General features: G+C 36.8%; 1 protein-coding gene across 2 annotated transcripts in view; it reads right to left on the minus strand.

The window, feature by feature from the left end:
• Window positions 1-932: 932 nt before the first annotated feature.
• The window catches only part of ZNF326 (zinc finger protein 326), a 30,103-nt gene continuing 14,721 nt past the window's right edge, over window positions 933-16,314 (minus strand). The window contains exons 7-13 of one of the 2 annotated variants that reach the window (XM_082483774.1): window positions 15,401-15,488; window positions 12,937-13,051; window positions 11,754-11,901; window positions 11,336-11,435; window positions 9,871-10,001; window positions 8,718-8,813; window positions 933-1,992 (exon numbers count right to left, since the gene is read on the minus strand). In XM_082483774.1, the coding sequence (XP_082339900.1) occupies window positions 1,828-1,992; window positions 8,718-8,813; window positions 9,871-10,001; window positions 11,336-11,435; window positions 11,754-11,901; window positions 12,937-13,051; window positions 15,401-15,488 (843 nt within the window). In that variant the 3' untranslated portion in view covers window positions 933-1,827. The remainder of the gene's footprint in view (window positions 1,993-8,717; window positions 8,814-9,870; window positions 10,002-11,335; window positions 11,436-11,753; window positions 11,902-12,936; window positions 13,052-15,400; window positions 15,489-16,314) is intronic. The other variant, XM_082483775.1, reaches the window with a different exon arrangement.

Consider the following 16,314-nt stretch of genomic DNA (forward strand, 5'->3'; position numbering starts at 1 on the left):
AACTATTGCAAACAAGTTCTCATGCTAAAGCTCTCGCCAGTTTCTAGAACACCGACACAGTTCCTGTTAAGTTGACTGGGAAGAGATCAGTGTCTTCCTCTTGTAGGGCAAAAGATCTACAAACAGAACACAAATAGTTGAATGACAAGCTTGCAATATGCAGAAGGGGAGATTACACCTTAAAAGTAATGCAAATATGAATCTTAATCCTAGCCTTAAGACGGAGAACAGCAGAAAGTGTTTCAAGATCTAGGAAGTACTTGGTTATTTTAAGCTTACACACCCAAAAGAGAAACCGCTCAATCAGCTGCAGGCTTAACACATCTTTCAACCAACCCATGCTAACTTGTAGTTCCAACCTAACCCACTTACAGGTACAACAATCAAGTCTATGTTATGCTGATTTATTTTTTTTTTTTTAATGGAAAAATATAAGCCATATAGGTCAAGGCATGAAACTCAGTTTCCTCTCTCTTTCCTCACAACATTGTATTTCCTATATTAAAAGGCAACAGCTAAGTGACTACAATACACAGCATTCTTTGGAGTTGACCGCTACTAGACTTTCTGGTGGCCTAGTATCCAAATCAAGTATTCCCCCATAATACTTGCATGCTTTCCCCAATTCTACAAAAGATCACTGAAAACGCAAATTGGTCCACATCTGAGGTTAGAAGTATTTTAATTCTATCTAACCTCTGTCCACTCTCTGCTTATACAACCTGTATACAGCAATGGCTACAAATTAGCACAAAGGTTCTCCAACAGAAAGGTACACAAATTACATATATGATGAGATTCGGAAAAAATTCCCCATAATGACCACAACAGATCGTACAGTTACTTATGTTAAGTTACCACATTTAAGGAAAAATGATGCAAATTACTTAGCTGTACTTAGGAATAGTTAAATCAGACATTTCCAGTTCTCATTAGTCAAAAGCTGGATTAGAAGGAACTGTGGGGAAAAAACCAAGCATACTTATATACAATTTCTAAGATAGACAGCAGTGCACAGCACGTATGTATACTGAAAGCATGCTTCCCCTAGGCACCCTATTAAGGCTAAAGTGCTCATCTGTTCTGGTATGTAGAGTCTGAATACATCAAAAATCAGCAATAAATAACATGAGTCACTAAGATGCAACTACAAATTTTAGATAATTTCAATCATAATATCAATCACGATTTGATACGAAACCAATCTGGCAGTCAGCATGAGGAAACACTTGAAATACTTAACTATGGACACTTTAAACAGTAACATTTCTTAAGTGTTTTATTGCTACAAACTGGTACATCTTATCACAAAAAGCTACAAGGCATATTATAACACATACTCTATTATACAGAGTGCAATGCAGTCCCCAAAACAGCCACACTCAACAGCACAATTTTTGAAGTTACTCATTCTGTACTAAGAGGTAAATATAAGCTTATGCCATACAGCATTTAATATATTTACCCCACAGACCCGCCTTTCTTTTCAACTGATTAGACCAAAATTATTATTATATCCAACTTTCAATACACACGTCAAAAAAATAGGATGCTTAAAAAAATATACAACACAATGTTTTAATCAGCTTTAACAGTCAGTTTGCTATAAAAAGCTCAACTAAAATAGTCTTAATTTCATTTTAAACAAAATCAGAAACACTGAGGAATTATATAAACAAGTTCTCCACGGAATGGAATGCATGCATACGGTGGGGAATCTTCAACAACTTCATCTGAGACTATTAAAAAGTCTTAGCCACTTTAGAGCAGAAATAAAAAGCTCTTCCCTCCCCCCCCCCCCTCCAATATATTTTCATTTTCTTTCACTTAGTTATCTTCAGTATGGTCTAAAGTGAAGTCAGTTTGTTCTTCAGTTTCTTCCTCCTCCTCTTCCTCCTCTTCTTCCTCCCCCTCAACCGGCTCATCAGCTTTGTCCTCTTCTTCTGCCTGCTGCTCCTGAGCCTGATCATTAATTTCAAAAGGATTTTCACCCTGAAACAGAAGATTGAAAACAAACACTTTGATACTCATTTCAAACAGAAAATAAAATAATAGTTACCATTTCAGTGAATGAAAAGGGCAGCCACTAAAAAATGCTATGGTATTTTATACAGCTTTTTAATAGGCTGGGGTTCCCCCCGCCCAAGAAAATCAAAACATTTGATTTAAAATTAGCAACATCTCATTTTTATGCACACTGGAAACTGGGATCCCAATAAACTGTTTTAATGAAAGTAGAAACAGCATTGAGAAAAAGCCAAAGTATGCTACACACAAACGTCAGTTTTACTTCAACATTCAGTAAATTAAAGTTAGTTAAGTTTCAACATGTTTTTTTGTTTTGTTTTTTGGTTTTTTTTTTTTTTTTTTTTTTAAGAACTACGGCTGCTTCCTCTTTCTCCCCAATTAAAACTGAATCTGAAGAGTTTCCTTCTGCTTTTCCTTATTTACAGTCTCTATTCACTGTGAATAATTCTATAGACAAAGCAAACTCTTCAGTAAATGAATAAAAAAATCTAGAATTAATTACACTGACTAGCCTGAAATTCATTCTATTGCTGATCTAGAAAAATTAGCAAGCAGATTTCTCAGACAGTATTTTAAATACGTTGGCATTCTAGTTTCACATTTTCTATTTCACACAATAATTCAGTACAAGACATACCTCAGCTTTTGCTTGTTTCAGATATTTAAGAACTATTAATAATCAATAAACAATAAAGAATAACAACATAAAGTATTTGGAGTTTCTTCGTTAAAGCTCCTTTCATGTTCAAACATCTGACAGAGCAAATCTGATCTGAACATATGACAACAATCACTAACTACACTAGAATTGAGATTTCAAGAATATTATTTAAAACATGATCAAAAAGAAAAATTGAGTACTAAGGCCCCTTGTCCTTTCTTGCTTACTTATAAGAAGAAATGTCAATATTTTTAATTCAGTTACATTTTTCAGGTAGGGTCACCGAATCACTGTAAAATTAGAAAGCTACAAAAACATTTAGCAAATGCCACTAAACAAAGCTTGGCTTCATTGTTAAATCAAGAAAAAGCATAAATTCAGATTTAAAGAGTAATCCAAAGAAAGCAGAATCCTTCAAGACCATGTTATTCCAAGTCCCAGGATAATTTTTTATGCACTCGCTTTGTAATGGCCAACCTACAACAGTTAAGACAGAAGTACCTGTTGAGAGCAATCAGCTCATATCCTAATCAAAGACATAGATGCCACGTCTAAACCCCATGAATAAGGTAGTATTTTAACTTAAGATACTAAGTTTGGCTGTTTTAGAAGTAGATTCTCATAGGTAAGGGTCAAGTACATAAAAAGATGGTATGGTTACTTATCTGAGCCCTATGAAAACAAGAAAATTCCATATCTTGGTTAAAACATGCCCCTTTTAGATAGTCCATTATTACTGCCAAGCATCATGGGGCTACAAAACACAAAGGAGTATTTCACTGAATAGGTAACAGTGTCCAACACTGATAAACCAAAAATATTTATTAACACAGTAAACTGTTTCATAAAAAAAAAATACAGAAAAGCAAGTGCCCAAACCAATTCAATTCCAACATCAATCGAAAGCACTGTGAAATAAAAGACTGAGCATCCAAGCCTTAATTCAAAAGGATTACTACAACTCCCCAAAATTGTACTCATCTACTTTCCTTTTTGGAAAGAAGTGCAAAAGACATCCTGACTCCAAAGCTTCTAGTGCCATTTTCCTTGCATTCACCCAAATATCTTCAACCACGTTTGGGTACAGGAACAAAGATTTTTTCAAAGACAGGCAGAAATAAGCTAATTACTGAGTTAAGAATATTCCACCTAAATACATGCTCCTCAGTAGATATTACAAAGGGAAGACAGGTATATTAAGAGTTTTATATGGCATTGTTTCCTAGCAAAAGAAAACAACAGGTGGCCTTCCTCTGTAAATGGTACACAAGGACATCAGAAGCCCTTTTATAGGTCTGATACAAAAGGAAAGATTAAAATCCCCTCATGTCTAGGCTAGGCATAATTGTAGCTAAAGAATGCACTTCTAAAAGGGACTACTTCCCACAGTCCTGCAGACAACGTCTGACCATCCCCAACTCTCGGGGACAAGCTACAGAAAATTGTTACATTTCATTCCTGCAGGGACAGTATGTTGCTTCTGGCTAACCTAGCAGAACTGGATTCAGCACACTGTTTCTGGTTGAACAGATCTCTATACAACAAACAAACAAAAACAACAACAAAAGTTGCTTTCCCCAACTTTGCTTTTCCCAAAGAAAAATGCACTTTTCAAGTTCTCAAGCTAAGGAAAAAGTTACTGCTCTCAAGGGGAAGATCCTAACTGCACTCTTTTCCAGTGATGTTGCATCAGAGGCATCCAGGACAGCATGCAGAGCCAATTTTGATGCTAGTTGATTTTGACAGCCACACTGGTCCCATCTTCCCGGACAGCTTTAAAAAAAACAAAACAAAAAAAACCCCACAGAAAACAAAAACACAGGCACACCACTGAACCCCTGCAGAATGACTTTGTGATGCCTACAGAGCATAAAAACACAAGAAGGTAAGTAGTTTATTCCCAAGAGATGCATTCTTTGGGTTCCTTGTCTCTAGAATATTTAAATTACAGATAAAGTTTAAGACTGTGAACTCGTATTTACAATCAAAGCTTCGGGATTCAAGTGTCCCCAGAATCCACTCTCTATATCTATTTATAACAGGTCTCACAAACCTGACCCAAAAAGATACCAAAGTCCACCTACCTAACTGGTAAACTTTAGAGTGCCTTCACTAATACAGAGGACTGAACAGTCCTGGGATATAGTGATAGAAAAACATCAACCTCTGTGATGCCTCTCTTGAGCAACATCCAAGCTGCTTTTAATCAGACATCATTCTATCTGGGAAGTTCTAAACGGTCTAAAATTAGAGATAGTCGTGACTTCATCAAGTGGTAACTTTTGCCTGAGAAACAAGATGGTCTTTTTTTCCTCCTTATAATAAAGGGACTTGCTACAGGTTCATAGAACTTCTAAGATGATTGTTTTAGAGTGGCCACCAGGTGGGTTTTGGTGGATTTCCCTCCCTGCCCTTCTCTTTACAATATGGACGTAAGAGAATAAGGAGACATTAAGAACTTTAGAAAAGTATACAGAGAGTACATCGGAAGCATAACAGGGTACCACACAAGACTAACACTGGGGAAAGAGGGCTCTTCAAAAGAACGGCCAAGGTAAGAAACAATCCTTTCAAGGTTCTTTGATTAAAATATTTATGATGAAGGTATCAAACAAGAAATTAAGAGGAAAGGTTCCTTGCATGCAAAGGACAGCTTGCAAACAATATGCTGTTAATTTAAGCCCTGAATTGGATTTTCAAGTATAGGAATGGAAAAAAGATCATGCAATACGATAGTGTAAAAGACGGTCAGCAGCACCATTAGGACCATAAAGATCACATGCAAGTTTTGACAACTGCAAACCTCAGTTGTGGTACAGCAGTTTTCTGGAACCTGAATAGAGAAACTTCCAATAATGCAGACACCAGCTCCAAAGCAATAGCAGCACAGGGAACAGAAGCAGCATTTTGTGCCAGAAGACACAATACAGAAAATGACAGTCTTAAAGGGGGGGTCCAGTAAAAGACGAAGAACAGTACACATGAGAGAGTTATTCCAATACTAATACACCCAAGGAAGATGCATCAGTAAATTAAGAAGGCCACCTTTAAGAAAAGGTTATTCTCCACCATTATAATTCTTGTTGCTCACATCATTGGCTGTGACACGAACAACCACTGCCAAGCCCTACCTGGAACTCTGTTTTTTTTTTTTTCCCCTTTCCATTCATAACTCTAGTCACTGACCACAAGCATAACAAAGATAAGAGCCTTTATAATAAACACCATGAGCTCTTCTAAAGCCACATCATCTAATTTACTGAAGCCGTCTTCCACGGAGCTGGGACATCAATCGCAAATGGCTTGAAACAAACAAAAACCACACACACAACACATGACGGATTGCCTTCGGCCAACTCCATAAAGATACTTCCATTTTCAGTGGACACTACAGGTACCTTTACCATGTTAAAAAAAAAAATTAAAAATTAAAAAAATAGCTTAACTCAGTGAAAGTTATGAGGGGCGATTTAACCTTTATATCTTTGCTACAGCTGATGTGTCCAAGCTTACAGAACTAGCTCAAAGATTCAAGTTCAAGTATGCATACTTATTTAGCATGTACAGGTAAATACTACCAAGTGTGCATTTATTTCTCAAAAATAAGATTTTTGTGGTGAAATCTGAAAATCTTCAACTGACTACATAATTAAATGGTTAATTAAACTACTTGAAAACGTTTACAGCCAAAAAAATTTTCTGCCTTCCTTTCCACAGTCCAAATTAGAAACATACGATTAAAGAAAAATGGAAGTCAAGTGTTTGTAGAATGACACATTTGAAGCTTTAAGTTTGTTTAAAATGGATGCATCTATTTGCTTTCTTTCCTTTTGCACACACAGCAAACAACATGTGGAGCAGTCTCTAGCTGGAGAGAAGATTAAATCAAAGGGCAGAAGAGATTTTCCATTAAGTACTGGGAAGAGGAATAAGTCACAGATAGAATGACATTTTACTCAAAAGAAGAGGCCAAGGTGTCCCAAGTAAGACAGCAGTTGTTATTGCTTGTCATTTAGCTTACTCCAGACCAGAAGTCATGATCCACCCCCTCATTTTCAGTCAAACATTAGCCAGAGCCTTCAACCCTGAAAAGTCTTGGACATTTGCTGTGTTGCATTGTCCTCGAAATTTATCACCTGCTGCCAAGTGTCAGCCAGCCAGCCAATCAACCCAAATCACATCAAATTGTCACCCTCCAAGCAGTTACTCAGTAGCTCCATGGGGCTTAAGCAGAATTTTTCCACACAAAACAATGGGGGAAGGTGGATCCCAAATACCGATGGTGGTGAAGAGATGGATGACTACTACTTTCAGCAGGGTGCGGTTCTCCTACTGGCCTCAACGGAAAAAGAACTTACCCTAATTCAATTTTATCTTTTTGCTCATGTCAAACTGTATCAACAGGAATGCGTAAAAATCAGGAGCTACTGACCTGCAGTTTTGTTCTCCTTTTTTCAAAGGCATTTGTGATGTTGATAACCTGCCTTTGGGACTTGATACAAATCTGTGCAACAGCTTTGCAGGTCTTCCCTGCTCTGAATTTCCTCCTTCCACACTGCATACACAGGAGACAACACTTTCCAGAACAATGTTGGGTTTGCAGTTTTTGTTGGGTTTCTTGTTTCTTTGGGGTTTTTTTTTGTTTGTTTTGGGGTTGGTGGTTTTTTTTTGGTGCATAGGGTTTTTTGGTTGGGGATGGGGAGGGGTGTTTCCCAAAGACAGGCTGCCCTTCATCTCAAAGCAAGTTATTTTTGGCTGTAACAAGGATTTCCTACTCTCCTGGAAGACCACGGACACCAAATGCATGCATAGCATGCTCCAATTCATCACATGCTGTAAAACAAAACTGAACTGCTTCAATCTGCAGTTGGTTGTACATTTAGATAAGGATGAGAGAGACTTGTGCAACCACAAGCCAGATACATCTTACTGAGCAAGTGTATTAAATTCTATCCATCATTCCATCCCAGAAAATACCAGTGCTAGGCATTCTGAAAATATCAGTGGTCTCCTTGTGATGACAATCACAAATTTTATCTTCCTCAGTTTTCCAGCTGATAAAGGGCAAACTTTTACCAATCCCCCACTAGGGGGCTGCAGGAGACAACGCACACACATACCAGCCCGTAAGGAGCACCAGAAGAGAGGGCTGGAAATATATGCAGGTATTTCAGGCTGTGATATCTGGTCATTTGCTACCTTTTCTTGACAGATATAAAACGGTTGCCTGAAGCAGATTCATGCACCCAACCATATATAATTTTGCAGGACACAACTAATTTGACATTTTAAACCACAATTAATTTCTGCATTGGCTCGTACCTTGTCATATTTCTGCAACGCAATACTGCTTTGTCTGAAAGAGCCTATTGTTTGGGCACAGACAAAGTTATAAACCAATTAACAGTAACTACCAGAAACAGCTAACGACACAAAAAAAATTCATTTCGCTGGTCCAGAAGGAAAACACACCACATTTTGCTAAAATTAATTCACGTTTCTCAGGCCATGTATCTGCAACACAGGCTGCCATGCCTTTTCAATTCTCTGATCACAACAACTACTGTTGTAAGCTTTCCTTTTTTGTACACTGCCAGAAATCCCAGAAATTCTATGCAACAAAAAGTAGCTCCAGCACATGCTGGAGCCTTTGCTTCTAAACATAAAGACTGATTCATTTGTAAAGTACTTTGTGCTCTACAGTTAGTATTACATATTAAGACACTGCTGATGCTTTGCTGAAGCTTGATTATTTTTCTTATAAGAGGATCTAATTAAAAATTGACTAGATATACATATAAATGGTAAAACAAACCCAAAAGCTGGCAAATCTGAAGATGGTAATTTTTTTGCAAATGAAGTTATCTGAGACAATGATCTGAGACTGGCAAAATACATTACAAGTATACACAATCTGTGTGCTACCCAGAAGGCAGAACCAGAAGACAGAGCACTGAGGTTAAACTCCATCAGCATGGAGGAAATAGCAAATGTTACAGGTAACTTTTCTTTCCTATTTGCATCTTACCTTCACATACAGCTCATATCGTGCCTTGACTATAGGATTATTCAAGATACTGGTGGCAGTAAGAACACTCTCCCTTTTTATTTGTTCTCTGTAAGCCTAGGAAACAAATTTTACAGTGAATAATTATCATACACCTATTACACTGTCACACAAATTTGAATTAACAATTAGTTTCTGTAAGGAAAATAATGAACCTATTGCATGCATGAAATGCTCATTCTTAGCATTTAAGTCCAAACCACATAATAAGCTCAGTTAAGTTTGGTAGTGTTTATAGTTTGTTGCCTAGGTTTATCAAAAGATATATTCACATCTCGCTTACACAATTAACTACAACCATGCACCTGCCTACAACCACAGTTACCTGTTCTCATCTACAGATAACATGTATACTTTTCCATCACACCCTAATATCGTTGAAGATGCCCCTGCTCACTGCAGGGGATTGGACTAGATGACCTTTAAAAGGTCCCTTCCAACCCAAAACATTTTATGATATTCCATAATCACAGAAGCTCACTACTTTGGCAGTCTTCCTTACTATGATAACAGTGATTTTTTCCACACATGCTACTTTTTCCACCCTTTCTCTCACAGATCACAGAATGGTCAGGGTTGGAAGGGACCTCTGGAGATAATCTAGTCCAACCCCCAACACCCGCCCCCCCGCTTTATCAGCCTTAAAAATGTATCACTATAAATTTTAACAGGGACCAACTCTAAACTGCTCTACTGCCAATTCTAAACTGCTCTCATTCTCCTTCAAATTAAAAAGGCAATAATAGCCAAGTAAAAAAAAGCCACTAGGTTTGTTATGTTGCTGGAAACATATGTATTATGTTTGGCAATTTGAATAACAAAATCCTTCCAACACTTAATGGCTGTAAAAAAAAAAATTCCCATAAAATAAAAAAGTCATTCCCAGTAACCTTCTCAGGACTTACTACTGTCAGCTATTAAGCACACCAACACCTCATTACCTGGGGGGTGCTTAAGCACTGGCTACTTAATGAGACATTATGTTTACAAAGGGTAACAAGGAGATTCTAACTTTCTAGAGAACAAGAAATATCAACAAGAACTAAGAAATTACTTGCACTGAGTTTATTAGATTATACTTGCTTTTTTTTTTTAATAATATGTTATATCTTACTTGTTTTCCTTTTGTGTGATCAGGAGATTTTAAGTGTTGCTGAACAGAACTGTGTAATGCTGGAACATACACGCTGCAAGCACTGCAGTGAACAGTCTCAACTTTCATCATGTGGTCATCGGCAGTAACCCCTGCCAAAGAAGATACAACAAATCATTAACACAAAATGTGTTATTCTAGGGAAGTGGAAGAGGGGATTGACTGTTTTATACCAGAAAATAAGAGCTCTCAGCCATTAAACATGTCACACTGAACCCCAGGGGAATATTCACAAAAATTCAGGCATCAAAATTAGGCTCTCTGAAGGCAATGTTGAAGGAGGAAGTTTTTCCACTTGGATAATGTAACTCCTCCTTCTCCACAGCCTATATACAAGACCCAGGCAATTATGTTTGCTGCCTGAGGTTATAATATATGAACACCTACCTACCTAAATAGAGGTAAATAAAAATGATACAACAATCAAATTGAACTATTTAATGTACAAAAATGCTATTTAAAATCAACTGTAACTAATATTCTTACATTATACACATTTTGATACAAAAAACAAAGTTTCACCAAAGCTGAATTTACTTTATCACTCACAAGAATAACTAATTTATTTCCTTGCCTCCCTGCACCACCGGAAAGAATCACATGAATCCAATTCCTCTTTCAAATTTAAATATTAGCTTGCCAACAGAACGTTCTGATCATAAAGGCAAACAAGCTCTCCAGTACTTAAGGAAAGCATGCAAAAAGAATTTGGGCAATTAAGATGCTGACTATATCTGGTTTTAAGTAGCTTTCAGCATTTAATTCAAATTAAGGTAATATTCAAATACAGTTAAAGTACTCAAAAGATGTCCTCTCTGGCTCTAGTATATCTTTTGAAAGCCCTCCAGCAAAGGAAAAAATGAAAGGATGTGGTGCAGGAAGGCAGGAACACAACATGCTCTAGAAAACTGCCTGTAGGGCAGCCAACGGGAGAAATATTTAGGCCGAGATGCATCTTGGATAGCCAAGAGAGTGCTCAAACTCCTCCATTGTGTCAGTGTCCCTCAAAACTACAACAATACCGCTTACGTTATCCAGATCCTTGCCTTCGTATCATTTTACTGCTTTATTACGTGCTCTCTTTCAATCTATCAGCATCCACCTGTTGCTACTCCTAATGCATTATACTGAGTAAGACTGTAGCAAAGACCACATAATTCTGTTTGTCAAGTACCTAGCCCAATGTTATCTTACTTTCTGACAAGGCTGTCTGGACAGCAAACATAAATAAGGTCTGCTATCTCCCACTGTGCTTACATTCCACATGATATCAGAAATGAAGCAAGGAATCCCAACCAGGTACAGAAAAGGTGTGAAAACTAATCATTTTAATCCAAATATTTTATCAAATTCAAAGAAGAATGAAAGGAGAAGAGGACAACCAGAGCTCCACAGTACACACTCTGACATAAGAAGCATTACTCACCTTCCATTATATCTTTTTCAGCAGCTTGAGCATTTTCTGTTTGGTTACTAGTCTGTTGCTTACGCATAGCTGTCTTCTTGAATTTATTCACCATACACTCCTACAGAGAAAAAAAAAATTGTAACACATTTGATGTATGATTGTTTATATTCCAGTGGGAAGCTGTACTTAAAAATATTACTCAGAATAGCTCTGTAATAAGAAGTAACAGCATTGCTATTTAAGGCATTACTTTTAATTGTAAAAGTAACAATATCTTGCAGACTCTGAATTTCCTTCAACTTAGTAATGTGTGCTGTGCCAAAAGTTGTCAGCAAAAGGAATAACGATAAGTTAAGCACATTATGAAGATAAATGGTAAATTGCAATTACATTCTAATCTAACAGTATTACAAAGATCAAAAACCAGTTGTCTTACGTGAAGAAATTCCATCACTACTTTGTCAAATTTGGTTTGCTTCTGGATATGATCCAATGTTTCCTGGTGAGCTGCACTCTCCAGATGTGACTCAATTTCTTTTTCTTCAAATGTTCGAAATTTGCAAAATGAGCAAGTAAATGCCATTCTACCAAGAGAAATATATTAAATAATATTACTATTACAGAAACATTATCCCCTCTCCCCTCAAAACTATGAGGACTTGACAAATGTTATCAGAAAACCCATAGCAAAAGCATTCTTTAAAGAAACCTAAGTGAAAAGGAAAAAGAAATCCAGTATTTTACCATTATAAAGGGTAACTGCTACAAGAATCAAATATAAACCAGGCCAATCTCAGAGTAATTAATTATCTATGCAAAAAAATGAACACTGCAGAAATCAGAAGCTATCCATTTAAAAGCCACATTATTCTGTGAGAGTATCTATCACAACTCATTAGTTTGTGTCACCTTTTGCAGTATTTCTCATAGTCAAGCCAGTCCATGATTTCCTAACCACAAATAGTCAAAAGAATTGATTTAAAGCTCATTTTCCTTACAAAAATTATATAATCTTTATAAGGAAATATGTCCTCCTCAGTACAATGAGAAAAAGGGACTAACAGTATGATCATATACTGCACTGACATAGAATAGTCTTGTACAGTGCTGGCCATTAGCCTGCTTGGCTGTGGCAAGACTAAGAAAAGTTACAGAACTATCTACTTATTTTTGCTACAAAATAGCTCACCATACATATAAAATCAGAATAAAGTCAATTTCTAACAGCTCACTAAGTCAGCATGAATATATATTCTCAAATATATACTTCAACAACAGTGCCATTCTAAGCTGCTTCTCAAGTGTGCACTGATGCACTTGTGGGGGAGAAGGGGTCAGGAAACTGTGTATTTTCTGATACAGCAGAGGTCCAGTGAAACATCCAGTCTTTTAAGCCACATAATTTGCATGCTGGGTTTTGGGTTGAGGTTTTGTTTGTTTGGGTTAAATTTTTGGGGTTTGTTTTGGGGATTGAGGAGGTAGGGTTTTTTGCTCATTTCCTCATCGCATTTTATTTTCCTAATATTGCTCCAAAGAGGCTTTCAGGAAAGAAGACATTCTTACAAAAGGATAAAGAGGAAGAAAAACGCCGCATGCAAGAGAGAAATTATAGCGCAAACCTGTATCCATCACCGTATTTTTCACTGTTTTTTTCCCTTCTACGCCTTTGCTTCTCTCTTCTGGCCTCAATTCGCCGCTTTTCTTCTTCTTCACTTTTAGCTTCTCCTTTGCCATCTTAACATACAGTAGAAGCACTTCAAAATGTTACATTCCATATAAAAAAACCCCACACCAACAAAAAACAACCCAGTAAAAGTATCTGTCTTCCCCGTCTCCTCCACAAATACCTCAAAATGCACAGAAAGACCCTATACCAAATTGGTTCAATGGTTTATTTAAACACCACAGAAATTTTGCTTTGTTTTCCTCCTCTAAAGACAACAAATTTCAACATTTGCTTCCAACAATGCAGACTTAGTAGTTAATGGGTTACACTCTAGGTTATACTCATAAAAGTAAGGAAATTCAGAGTTAAAGCAAACCCTACCCTGTTGTGCCTAGGTATTAAAGTCTTCCTCTTCAAGTGACCAGGAAAGGGTACTGGGGGTGCATGGGGAGAAACACATTATTTAAAACTCTTCATGGTTTTAGAGCACCATTGCTTACATAAAAAGAAGCTATCTGAAGTGATTCTCTTCTGCTGAGAAGGCAGTTTCCAAAACCAAAAGCAAAGGTTCTCATAAGGAACACAAGGCAGTGTTTCATTAAGGTATGGTACCCAACTTGAACTTCAACAACTTTATTATTTTTCCCCACTAGACTCTGCTTGATTTCACATAAAAATGTTCCAAAGATTTTCAGCTGAAGAAATAAATCAGTCAAGGAAGAGCCAGCTGGGGGAGGCAGGGGGGAGAGGCATACAAAAAAAAACCCACACACCAAAAACCTAACCGCACCTTCAAAGAACTCCATTAAATTATCAGCTTGGAAGCAGGTAAGAGCACAAACAAACAGATGACTAAAAATTACTTTTGCAACATTAAAGGCTTCTAAGGACACTGAATTTTTGCATAAGTATACTGATGTTTGCCTTTCTTATGTCTGCTTTAAAAGCCTATGGACAAAGTGAAACAATTACAATATTATTCAGCAAGTAGTTTTAGAGCACGAGAATATGATCACTTAGTTTTCCTCTGCAGTTCAACCTTAGGAGAGAGGTCAGCCTCCGTGAAATCTGCCTCCATCCAAACAGCAACAGAAAGGAACATACAGCAGCATAACGGAAAAACAAAACAAAACAAAACCCACAAAAAAAAAAACCAACCCAAAAAACTTGCAAAGAGCTCCGTGGCACCAAAAGTGTCACTAAGTACTGAAAACACTTCCACCAACGAACAGCTTACACTTCATTCCTGATTATCCAAAGGTTTTTCATTTTATAGCAAAGAGTTTCAAAAACTGCTCCAATCTGGAGAGGAGAAAAACCCCTATCCAAAAGATATTTTCTTTTAATTCAATTTGAAAACAAAAAACAACCCCTCACCAACAGAGGCAATTCCCATTACTGACCTCAGGATTTAAATTTCACTTAGTGCCTTTCACTGGTTTTCACCAGTGCAACCCTGGAAACGTGCAAAAGATCACTTGTTTTACTGCTGTAAAAATCACCTGGTATGACATTCTGTGGAGTGAAATGGCCCTTATCTCACCCCTCAAGCTCAGAAATTCAAGTGCCCACCCTGTTAAAAGCTGGAGAATGGAAACCTGAATCTACACATAAACTGGGATTCCCCAGCAGGGCTCCCACTTTCCTTCAGTGCACTTAAAATAAAAAAAAAACAAACAAAACAAAAAAAAAAAAAACACCAAACCCAAACAAACCACCCAATTAAACAAAAAATTCTACTACTTCAAGAAAAGAAATTCTAATCAGTTGGATGCAAATTTCCAGCACTCCTTAGCATCAGATTAGACTACATACACAATAGGGCAGCACACGAGGGAAAGGGGACTGAAGAGTTTCAGCCTTAACACTGGATTTCTTTGTTTATGTGTTTGAAATCACTACAGTTAATATACACATTAACTGATTTTATGTAAACTAATAATTAATCTGTTTCATTAAGACTGCACATGAAGTAGAACCCATGTTCTTGAGAGCAGCTCTCTGAGTTCACTAAATCCAGTTTTATAAATTGACTCACCTAGGATTTAAGGGTAAGGTTGATCAGCTAGTGGGATAAATAATAGGATATGGGTGAGGAACTGGTGGGATAAACAACATTTAAGCAATGGAATGGCAGTAAATATAGAAGACCATTTAGATTAATTTCACAAAAATAAAACAAGTCAAACAATAACAACATACAGAGATGATCCTAAAGCACAGAGACAATAAGCATGTGATGGATGGATGTTACAAACAACCTTCTCCATGGCTTAAATTAATCAAATCTTTTAAAAAAAGTCATGCTACTCAATAACTATTAGAGGTCATACATACACACTTACTAAATCTATTCACTCAAAGTCACACAAATACAATACCTACAATACCTTACCTGACAAAGCAAACTGACTTACCTCCAAACGTTTGATATCCAAGATCATAAGCATCTCTTGTAAAGTCTTCATATATAACAACTGCACCACTTGTGTCCACTTCAATTTCCTAATAAAGGCAAATCCATTAATTTTATAAGAAAAAAACCCAACAAAACGCCATTCTAAATCCAGAAAAAGCCAGTAAAAATTACTTTATTTCCAATAATCTGTTACTTGCTATCTTTATCAAATACAACAATGGAAGAAAGAGAATTAAGTATCTAGTTAGACTCAGCGTACAAACACTTCAAGCTATCCATTTCTCCTGAATGCCTTGAAGTCTTTGTGAATTAGTTTCACAATCAAAATTTTCACTGTCTTCTACACAAATATTCTGACTTCCAGTTCAGACTTTTACTTAGTTGAAAAGACGTTAATTCCTCCACTCAAAAAGAAGGAAAATAACATTCCAGTCTTTCAACATGGAACCAGCATATACATACACACTTAGTTCACTAATCACATTCTTACATGTTGTTGCAACTGATCTTTCTGTAGCTGGGAACTAATCTTTCTACCCTACCAGAGAGAACCTGTTAACACTGTTTCTTTTTTTTATTATTATTTATTTATTTACCCTCTCTCCTTGATGTGTCTTATGTCTTATTCATTCTTCCTCAATGCTGTTTAGTAATCTCCCTGTCATTTTGTACTTAATTTGTGAACCCATTCAAGCAGGTCATAGGTGTATGAATTCAAGCTATGACAACATGAGAAGTGTTCATATGACAGCTGTCTGTGCATTACAAGAATAGGTAGGGTCTACAAATACACTTTAAAATTCATTTTCTAGGCTATCTGCACAAGCAATACCTTTCATTTGAATCAGTAAGGATTTCAGACTCCCACCAACGTAAGACAGTTTCAGATAAAGTGAAGAAAAAAATTAAGTT

Source organism: Vanellus vanellus (assembly GCF_965231255.1).
Source record: "Vanellus vanellus genome assembly, chromosome: 5".
Taxonomy (NCBI): Eukaryota; Metazoa; Chordata; class Aves; order Charadriiformes; family Charadriidae; genus Vanellus; species Vanellus vanellus.